This window comes from Lycium ferocissimum, chromosome 6, assembly GCF_029784015.1.
Source record: "Lycium ferocissimum isolate CSIRO_LF1 chromosome 6, AGI_CSIRO_Lferr_CH_V1, whole genome shotgun sequence".
NCBI classification, from domain to species: Eukaryota; Viridiplantae; Streptophyta; class Magnoliopsida; order Solanales; family Solanaceae; genus Lycium; species Lycium ferocissimum.
The window spans coordinates 1,993,310-2,004,396 of record NC_081347.1 but is presented as its reverse complement, the minus strand read 5'-3'; the positions used below and the strand labels follow the sequence as shown (position 1 = coordinate 2,004,396).

General features: G+C 33.5%; 1 protein-coding gene across 3 annotated transcripts; it reads left to right on the top strand.

Annotated features, from left to right (window-relative positions):
- LOC132058868 (potassium channel SKOR-like) lies at nt 1-9,094 on the top strand. 3 transcript variants are annotated; one of them, XM_059451242.1, is made up of 13 exons: nt 1-491; nt 3,975-4,199; nt 4,301-4,364; nt 5,033-5,372; nt 5,504-5,799; nt 5,947-6,027; nt 6,205-6,303; nt 6,398-6,619; nt 6,922-7,110; nt 7,216-7,291; nt 7,381-7,675; nt 8,267-8,388; nt 8,738-9,094. In XM_059451242.1, the coding sequence occupies exons 1-13, from the start codon at nt 271-273 to the stop codon at nt 8,977-8,979; spliced, it is 2,472 nt and encodes an 823-aa protein (XP_059307225.1). In that variant the 5' UTR covers nt 1-270; the 3' UTR covers nt 8,980-9,094. The 3 variants fall into 3 exon arrangements, with proteins under 3 accessions (XP_059307225.1, XP_059307226.1, XP_059307227.1); XM_059451243.1 differs by lacking the exon at nt 5,947-6,027; XM_059451244.1 differs by lacking the exon at nt 1-491 and having other exon boundaries at nt 4,156-4,199; nt 4,974-5,372.
- Nucleotides 9,095-11,087: the final 1,993 nt, after the last annotated feature.

Genomic DNA, 11,087 nt, shown 5'->3' with positions numbered 1-11,087 from the left:
CATAAATCTCTCCATCATTTCTCTTTCTATATATACATACAATATAATTCTCAGGCTCATAATTCTTTCTATACATACATATATACAATATCATTTCTCGTGAAAACTCATCTTTTTTGTAAACTTTCTCATTCATATTCATATATAAACTCGAACTCTCTAGAAAAGGTTAGATTATACAATATCCAATTAATCAAACAAACATTCGAAAACTTCAAATTTTAGTTTCTTAGTACGATATACACATTCGATATACACGTCGAATTGATTATGAGGAGAGCAGAAGAAGTGGAGATGAACATTAATAATGGAGGAGAAGAGTATGAAGTTGAAGATGTGAGAGATAAGATGGAATCTTCTAGAGGAAGTCGATTTCGACTTATCGAAAACGATCTCGTTGGAATCGATTTGTTTCGCCGGAAAATTAGCAGGCAAAGTGTTATTAATGGCCTTAAGGATCTCTCTCATTTCGTTATTCATCCTGAAAACAGGTACTAATTAGTTAACTTTATCTCTCTACTGTAATGCTACAATAATGGTGAAAACGTGAGTATGTCACTTTCATTTTTTTAGAATATCTCTTTTTATAACCTGTGAAATAAGAATCGTGAATTATATTAGAAGAGAAAACGTAGAAGTCAGGATGTGGATTAGAACTTTAGTTTTTACTTTATATATCTAGCTTGTAACCGTTATTTAACTACTTTTTGAGATCTAAGTTCATACTTACTATATATAGATAGTTATCTAAAGCCAACTTTTTTTCCCTTATGATTGTGATGTATGGGCTAATGAGTACCTGTTATCTCCCGTCAACACATGTATCGGGTAACTCTATCCACCAAGACTTGAACAATTAGAAAGAAACCACCTAATATTTTTTACTTTCGTTAGATTTGAACCTAAAACCTTATAGTTTTCAACCACTTCATTATAACCACTAGGACGCATAATTAGTTTATTTAGTAAATTAATGACATGCATATAGTCCAATCAATTCAATAGTTTCAATTTATGTGTCTTACTTCCCTCCTTAGCATGTTTAAAATATCGTCACCATCTTTCTATATTTAGTACTAAAAGTTTTAGTTCCAACATTCTCATTTTCCCTTAATGACACTGGAAAATGGAATATTTAAAATGCTAGCGGACTTATTGTTTGTTAAGTTATGCGCACGGTTGCATTGTAAACATATAGATTTTTCACACCACTAAGTTAAATTGACCTAGAACAACTAGTAATTAAATCTTGAAAGCAAGTCTGACAACTTAAAAATAGAATAATACCTTCTACAAGTAGCTAATTACATGAAACTGATGATAAATTATCTGCTTATAATGCCCGTATATAACTTAAATGATTATTTTTAGGGAGATAAGCAACATATTTCCGAATACGGTGGCGTCTAATTAGGTTTCAAGTAGTAAACAATATTGACCACACGCTCCTCTATGAACAATTTGGCCTGGCTATATTTGGAAAATTTGGTTGGAAAACAAAAATATATAGAGCATGGGGTACTCACTAATCGCTGCTATTATAAGTTATATAACTTATTTCTTATCATGCGTGATCAAATATATGGGTAAAATTGCTAGATATATATTGAACAGATAAGTGCTATTTTGTGTCTTATTTATCCTACGACTAAGTACATTTAATTTTAATTTGACGACTTTCTAAATTTAGTCTAATTTTAGAAACAACCAGCTGACTATCAGTTATCAAAGTTCTATATACTAATAATATAAAATATACAAAAACTATACACTGTAAATTATATAACTTAAATCCCTTTTATTATAATTAAGAATTTGTTGACTCTCGATGTCCCTTACAGAAGGGCATGCATGAGTTGGTTATTACTTATTAATACGATAAGAGAGACGTTACGTTGTCTCAACTGTCTATGAATAGACTAATTAATTAGTTTGTCAAGTGGACAAATTGCAGCTTAAGATAAAGTCCAAATAATAACATGTAATGGAGGATTGTACTATACATATTCTTCTTTTTTATTTGTGTAATTTTGTATCTGCCACATAATCATCAGCTGGACCATATATATCATGTTCATCTGTATAACTGAAAGCAACCGTCGAAAATTGTCATCTTCAAAATGTATCACACCTTATCACACTTGTTCTTTTTATTATTATAGTTGTACTGGAAATTCATAGTGAGATATGATAGATTGAAAATACCATCAATCCATTCCTCTACCATTAATTAAAGGTTTTGAGTTCGAGTTCTAAGAATGAATAAAAAATTGGTAAAGAGTGTGTTTCCCCTATGATGATTAATTTATAATGAGAATTTGGATTAGTCAGAGCCTCAAAGTAGATACGGGACAACGGATGGGGTAAAAGGGCGGAGCAAGCTAGAGGCGCAAGGATCCGGATTCATACACCGGAAAATTACGTTGTATATACGTGGATAAAATTAATTTTATATATATTAGATATCGATTCCTCTTAGGTGCTTTTGTGTGTATTTTTTATATTCTGAATATTTTTATTGAAAATTTTGACTCCACCGCTTATTGAAACGGGTGACCGACTACACACATGCACACACATTACTCCAAATATGACTAGCGCGATGTTTGTAAATGCGAATGCACAGGTATAGTGAGAATTAGGACTAATTTTTGAGGTTTCTGAAGAAGTACTAGCGTTTTTAAGTGGATCTTAACATGATTATTCAAGACATAGCTAGTATAGTAACATAGTATAATAATTATTTAAGAAATAGCTAGTACTGTATCAACAAAAATATTAATAATTATTTAAGAAATAGCTAGCTAGTACTGTATCAACAAAAATATTAGGTGATTTTCTTTTGTTTTAAGTTTTGGTGAACAGGATTACTCGATATCTATGCTGGTGATAAATAGTAAATAATCGATAAAATAATTGGAATACGCGCAAATTAGTTAGTCCGAACACTATGGTCATAATTTTTTTTTTATCTGCGTGCTACTTGCGGTGCAACTAGACCTTATTTTGTGTTTTTTGTTTCAAAGCGTGCAACTAAACTTGGTTTTGCTTAACTATTAAATGATGAAGTTGGAAAATTAAAAAGAGGAAACTGATTAATGACATTGGATATGGTCGAAATTGTGAAGGAAAAGAAAAGAGAGAATGGAAATGACTAGCCATAATACCTAAGTTCTCATCAATTATATTTTTCTTTTGCCACTAGTCAAGCTGGAGGCTGAAGTTCCATTTTCAAAAAGGATATTTTTACTTTTGAAAATAGTACAAAATAATTGGACTCTTAACAAATTTGAACTAGAACATATTTGTAAATGTTCTAAAAATATTAATTTGAATTAAAATGGTGATGTATTTTATGTAATTGTTAAATATGTATATTTTATTTTATTTTAAATCTGAAATTAAATGGTTTTGCTTTCTACTCTTGAATCCCCAATTTTCTGTGCTATTTTTGCTAAAGTTGGACTCTGCCAGAGTTTAAATTCAGACCAAATGTATGCATTTGAATTTCATTCAAACTTTTAGGTTTTGGCAAAGGCCAATTTCGAACGCGACAGTTTGAATTTGGAAACTTTAGACTTGCAATTTCAACTTGAGAGTCGCATGTTTGAAGTTGATTCTGATGCGACTAAATGTTAAAAACTTCATAAATTTTGTCTATAAAGGCCCAAAAAGCGACTATTTGTGCACTTCGCCCTTGTAAAAAGTTGTACCTGAGCAAGAATTGTAAAAGTATCCTCGATAAGGGGTAGTCTTGAAATTTTGACCTCGCTTAGAAAATTCTTTAAAGAAAATCCTCAAGGCAAAACTTCTGCTGTGATCAGACATAAGTTTTACTAGTTATAATGTGTGCATAAGTTAGTACTAACCAACTTCCACTCAGTGCTACTTTTATGACAAGCTTCTTGTGTTTTTAAATTCTAATGTACTTTCAAGATTATCTGGTAACATTAACAGATAAAAATTCAATGCAGGTGGTACAGGATGTGGGAAAATTTTATCCTTATATGGTCAATATATTCATCATTTTTCACACCAATGGAGTTTGCCTTCTTCAATGGATTACCAAGGAAACTATTTCTCTTAGACATTTGTGGTCAAATAGTATTTCTTGTGGATATAGTCCTGCAATTCTTTGTTGCATATAGAGATAGTCAGACTTACAAGATGGTGTACAAACGAACCCCTATCGCTCTTCGGTCAGTACTCTCTTAATTTTCCCTCCTACTTTTCACTTTATGCAACAAAAAATTATTATTGCTTTAGTAGTTTAGCTGACTTTCCTTTGGTTTAATTTTAGGTACTTAAAATCTCATTTTATTATGGATTTTCTCAGTTGCATGCCCTGGGATGTAATTTATAAGGTACCTCGTTCATTTCTTTTGACAGTTTTTGACTTGATATGGAGTTTAAGATCTTTGACATTTTTTAGTGTATTATTTCAGTGGTAGTGAAAGAAAGTATAAATGTAATGGTTGAGTTGTTAGTAAATTTGAATGATTAAATGAATCTCGATTGATGAATGTTTAAACTGTATAAAATAATGTTGTTAGTAAAATGATGTCAAACATTCAGGGAAGTTCCAAAAAGGAAAGAGTGTCGCATACATTGAAAATTGAGGGAGCTGTGTTCTTACAATAGCTCCCTCTTTACAAAGCTGCTTTAATTTGTTGCATGACCAATGTGTTTCTGATTCTTGACTTATTTAGAAAGCATTCATCTTAAACTTAAGTTTCATACTCCCTCCGTCTCAATTTTGTTGCATGACCAATATGTTAGGCGGCTAAAAATCATCTCATTAAAAGTGTAATGTGAAGTTTAAAGTTAAATTGTTTTTGAATATAGAAAGACAACCCTTTTTTTTAAGACATTGAGTGTCACATAAATTGAGATAAATGGAGTAATATGCTGTTTCCCTCCAAGATACCTTGACAAAATGAAAATATTATGGCGGAAGCATGTTGAATTAGCAGTTGTTTTCTACATATTTCTTAGCTCTTTTAACAAATTCTGTGAAATATGAATTAATCAGGCTGTTGGCAGCAAAGAGGAAGTGAGATACCTCTTATGGATTCGGTTGAGCAGGGCACGCAGAATTACTTACTTTTTCCAGAAGATGGAGAAAGATATTCGGATCAATTACCTCTTCACAAGGATCATTAAACTGATCACCGTAGAACTATACTGCACACATACAGCTGCCTGCATCTTTTACTACTTAGCAACTACGCTGTCTGAACAGCAAGAAGGTTACACATGGATTGGTAGTTTGAAATTGGGAGATTACAGTTATTCAAACTTTAGAGATATTGATCTATGGACGCGATACGTTACTTCTATGTATTTTGCCATTGTTACTATGGCAACTGTTGGTAAGTTTATTCGTCCCTCATTGCAAGTGCTAGTCTTTAAGGTCCCCTTCATAATCTTATTGATTTTTTATTGACTTTGTATAGCAATTTCATCTTACTAATAATTTTGAGATAACATATTTATCTTACAGGTTATGGAGATATACATGCAGTCAATTTGAGGGAAATGATATTTGTCATGATTTATGTCTCTTTTGATATGATTCTTGGTGCTTATCTGATCGGTAACATGACAGCTCTAATCGTGAAAGGATCAAAAACTGAACGATACAGGGATAAGACGACGGATCTATTGAAATATATGAACAGAAATAGACTCGGAAGGGATATCCGTAGTCAAATAAAAGGTCACTTGCGATTACAATATGAAAGCGCTTACACTGATGCAGCTGTTCTCCAAGACATTCCAATCTCAATCCGTGCCAAGGTAAATATACGAAAGAAAAATCTTGATGTAAGAAAATGTAAAATTTGCTTCATAATCAATGAGCTCGAGATTATCTGGGAACTTTCACTATTATTGCTGATGCACCATTGGTAGTTCCATGACAAACTCTTCCAACATTTTCTGCAGATATCTCAGAATTTATATCAGTCTTACATAGAAAATGTTCCACTTTTCAAAGGCTGTTCCTCTGAATTCATAAGTCAAGTCGTAAGTAATTTCTTTTACGATTATTCATTCGCGGAACATTCATAGTGTATGCCCTTTGAAATGCAAGGCTTCTTCATACATTTCTGTTTGCTTTTGAGATTTGATCGGGACACAATTGGAATTGAAGAAAACTAGCTGAGAGTGTATCACTGATTTCACATACTGTTAAATTTGCAGGTAACTCGAGTTCACGAAGAATTTTTCCTCCCCGGAGAAGTGATAATGGAACAAGGGAATGTAGTGGACCAGCTTTATTTTGTCTGTCATGGCGTTCTGGTACGATATTCTACAATCAATTACACCTGCTCGGCTCTTTATGTTTTCCTAATAAGGCAAGACTCATTGTATTTTTTTTTTTTTTCAAATCCAGGAGGAAATCGGTATAGCGAAGGACGGATCAGAAGAGACAGTGTCACTTCTTGAGCCTAACAGCTCATTCGGAGACATTTCCATCGTTTGCAACATTCCTCAGCCATATACAGTTCGTGTTTGTGAACTATGCAGGCTCTTACGTATCGATAAGCAGTCATTTTCCAATATCTTAGAGATTTATTTTCATGATGGAAGAAGAATCTTGAGTAATTTACTACAGGTAAGGGAAATGAGACCCAACCTTATTACTTCTTTTTTTAAAAGCTGTTTTCTTTCACTCATATAACTATCTGGTTTACTTCATCAATAAGGGGGAACAATTTACTTACAATAGTACAACATTCAGTTGACATTCATAATAGCATCAAGTGAATTATGAGTTAAACCGCTCCCATGCCATCTACCTACTCGCATTTTCCTATCTTAGTATGAGCAGCATTAGAAAATGGCAAGGACTTTCAGAAATGAAGTGCTTTTGCACTAGTTATGGATTCGATGAGTCTAAATAGTATTAAATGACAGGGAAAAGAATCTAATCTCCGTGTGAAGCAACTAGAGTCGGATATCGCACTCCATATTGGGAAGCATGAGGCAGAGCTTGCTTTGAAAGTGAATAGTTCCGCGTATCATGGTGATTTGCACCAGCTGAAGAGTCTAATTCGAGCTGGAGCTGATCCGAACAAGAAAGATTATGATGGAAGATCACCTCTGGTATGAGCTTATTCAAATGAAATATACACAAATCAAACAATTCTAAATGAATACTGAAGTTTGATCACTGCAAATTTCTCCTAATCAATGTTTGTTGTTTCACAGCATCTTGCAGCATCAAGAGGCTATGAAGACATAACTCTTTATCTTATCCAAGAAGGCGTTGATATCAATGCTCCAGGTAAATTTCTCAAACGAGTCTACTTCACCTGCAACAATCCCTTGTTCGTGACTTCGTGCAAATATTTAATGTTGCTATTTACCATATAGATAAATTTGGCAACACTCCCCTGCTTGAAGCAATAAAGGGTGGACATGATGGCGTTGCTTCATTACTTGTTAAAGGAGGAGCCTTGTTGAACATTGACAATGCTGGTAGCTTCTTGTGTATGGTGATAGCAAAGGGGGATTCAGATTTATTACGAAGGCTATTGTCCAATGGTGTTGATCCGAACACCAAAGACTATGATCAGCGAACGCCACTCCATCTAGCTTCTTCACAAGGGCAATACCCAATGGCAAAGTTGCTTTTGGGAGCTGGTGCTTCTGTTTTCTCAAAAGACAGGTACCAGTTTAATCTTGATTGCTATCTTATTGAATTAATTTCCCTGGAATAGTACACAATCCTATATTAGAGCATGCCACCTTCTGCGAGCACAATTTTCATAAGGTTTTCGAGTAGTTTCCAAATACGCAATTTTTTTTACAAATTTTTTGAAGAATCTATAGCCGAATTCATAGTCAAATTCAGTGTTGTTGATCCTTGTACTGAGAACTCCTTCACATAAGTGGGACAGAGGGAGTATCATGGATGACCTTGGTTGGATAGTAATTAGTTAATCGGAATTCAACCTTAACTGCCTTGTTTTCTGCAAGATCATCTGATCATGGTTCATATGACTGAGGAAAATTGATTTCACCTCAAACTTGGTTTAGTTTCTTTGCTTATTTCTTAATTACGTGCATACAAAAGTTAATGACTTGAGTTGAGCTTAAATGAAAAACTATGGTCAGTGAGGATTCATATACGATGGCGCAGTTGTTGTTGTTTAAACATCCCAGTAGCTCTTGTTTTGAAATATGAACTGTACAAGCAGTATTGTGCACTATACTCTCAGATTGCAAGTTTTGCAGCTAAATCTTTGTCATGTTTCAGATGGGGAAATACTCCAATTGATGAAGCTAGAGTAAGTGGAAACAAGCAAATGATCGGTATTCTGGAAGAAGCAAAATCTGCTCAATTATCTGAATTTCCTGATTTTCCACATGAGATCTCAGGTATTGCTTGAACAACTCTGTCATCTTGCAAGATAACTTAAACTCTTCTTTGAAGGATTTGATCTGACCATGCAACCCAAAGCCTCATAAATTCCTAATACAGAACGAAACTTGTGTGAACGAACTTACCAAATTTTGGATAATTTTGCTACCATGTGAAAGAAACTGAATATCTATTCTAAAACATTAAGGCAATAAACGGAGCAGTTCAAGACCTTTATAACCCTTTTGGATGTACTTATATATCCTATGTGGATATATTTTATATTTCTAACAATCCCCAATGTAACAATATAGTCTATTTGGTATTCAATTCTTGTAGCTTGACATATTTTTGGTGCAATGACAGACAAATTGCGTCCGAGGAAATGCACTGTGTTTCCTTTCCATCCATGGGAGTCCAAAGATTTGAGAAAACATGGTGTTGTCCTATGGATACCTCAGACGATTGAGGGGCTCGTTACAACAGCGTCAGAACAACTCGATATTCCGTCGGGCTCTTGTATATTATCAGAAGATGCTGGTAAAATTCTTGATGTAGATATGATTGTTGATGGTCAAAAATTGTACTTGATCAATGAATCAACTTGAGTTTTCCACTTCCTTCATGTAATTCTTGTTGTATTTTGTTGTAGCTTTGGTTGTTTGTAAATCTTGTTCCACTAAAATGAAGATGAATATAACTCTCTTCAAGTTCTACTTCTAATTCTCACGTTGTATACAATCTAATATTGTTCGGACTCTTTAAAAGCAAACGAAAGAGCACGGAAACCGGAGCAGAACATTTGATAAGGGGGTTCGGATCATGGGCTCAAAAACTAATGCTTAAGTTTCCAATGTGGAGGATCAACATTATAGTTATACATGAATCAAAAAATTGCATATCTATAGTGCAATTTTTGGAGAGTCCGATTGACAAGCAACGTAGAGCACGGAAAGGTATTTTAGAAGTGAGTATCTCCCTGTTAAGGATGCCACGTTGTAACAGCAGAAATCATTCTTGCCACAGCAATTTAAGCTTCATCTTTTTTGTATATTTTGTTTCATTACTTGTAGCTTGCTAGTTGCTAATGCTATGTAGCATGATAATGTTTGCTTTGGTATTATCAATTTATTCTGTTACAACTAAATCCTAGTGCCTAATAAATTTGGCTCAAGAAGCCTGCTTTTGGGCAAAGACAAGACTCAGTATTTAAATGTGATGGACTTAATCTTTAGGATTCGATGGACTCAATTTTTAGGGTTCTTTTCTTCTTTTGGTTTCCCACCCAGCATTTGGCATCCTCATTGGGCTGCCTAAATCCGGATTCGCACCGGAAAGTTCCACACTGAGGGTAAAACGCTCTCTAACAAAGACGACCGTATTCACTCGAAGCTGTACTTTTAATCGTATCTTAGTCTTTTGAAAACGTGCGTCGCACGTTTATCCCAAAATAATCAAATTTTTAAGCTTTCTTTGAGCTACAAAATAAAAATCAAAACATATAAAAGAGTAACAGCTTAGCAACTTGAAGTTAGGAATATTTGCAAACTTGATGCTACTTTAATGACATGTATAGTACTTTAATTTAAAGACAAATACATACTCGAACCTCGTAAAAGTAACTATTATGCATGAAAAATGAAAACCAAACTGATACTTATATTCAATCCCGTCATGATCAACCCAACATGGTCAGAAGTTGTATATGAATCTTGCTTCGACTCAAACATATGAATATTATAAAAATGAAAAGGCAGAAAAAAAAAAGGGTGAGATTATTGTATAGTAACTATTACATAGCATAAAAAGGAAATTACAACATCGTAAAAAGATTATAACCCATAAGCACAAACAAAAATCTTCAATAAAAACAATGAAAATTAAGATGCAAATGATGAATTAGTGGAAGTAAAATTTACTTTCTGTGCATATATATTAAATCTTGAACACTCAAAACATATAAACAACTTGAAGTTAACTACTCATAAGAGAATGAAAAGCTAACACAAATCCAAGGGAGTGCAATTTGAAACAATAAGGTGTTAGAGTTACCGTAGGAGTCGAGAGCTTCCAACATCATGATTATCTCTTTTTATTCTAGGCTTAAGAATTAGTTCAAGAGTAGTAGAATAATTTTTTTTTTTTTTTATATATATGTGGTCATATCAAGATTTAAGAATTGATCGTAATTCAAAAATCATAGGTGGAATATGCCATATTTGTATAGTTTTAGTGCTTCCAGGTCTGTGCCTATATGTATCTGTTTATCATCAAGCTATCAATAAAGAAATGATCATTCAACTTACAATATGCGTTTTGGTAGATGAATATAGACCATGTTGTGGTATTAAATGGTACTCCTCAATTATTTTTACAGTTTCAAAGAGAAGTAAATTCTATAGTTGGCTGATAGAATATTTAATCTATAATAATGATAAAATGTTTGTTTACGTTTTTGTACAAACAATGTTATAGGAGTAGAGTTTGAGTGGAGGATAAAATGGTCATTCAATATTTTATGGACATTTTGGTAATTCAACTTTGCACTTTGGAGCTTCTCACTTTCAATATATTAGGATTAAATAGTCACTCTTGGTAGAATAACACCGAGAGACTGTTGCGGAATTGTTATTTGTTGGGATTCCTCCATCTTAACTTGAGGCCTATGAAGTATGAACACACATAGAGTCGAGTATCTTTCAGTGGAGCACTTTAA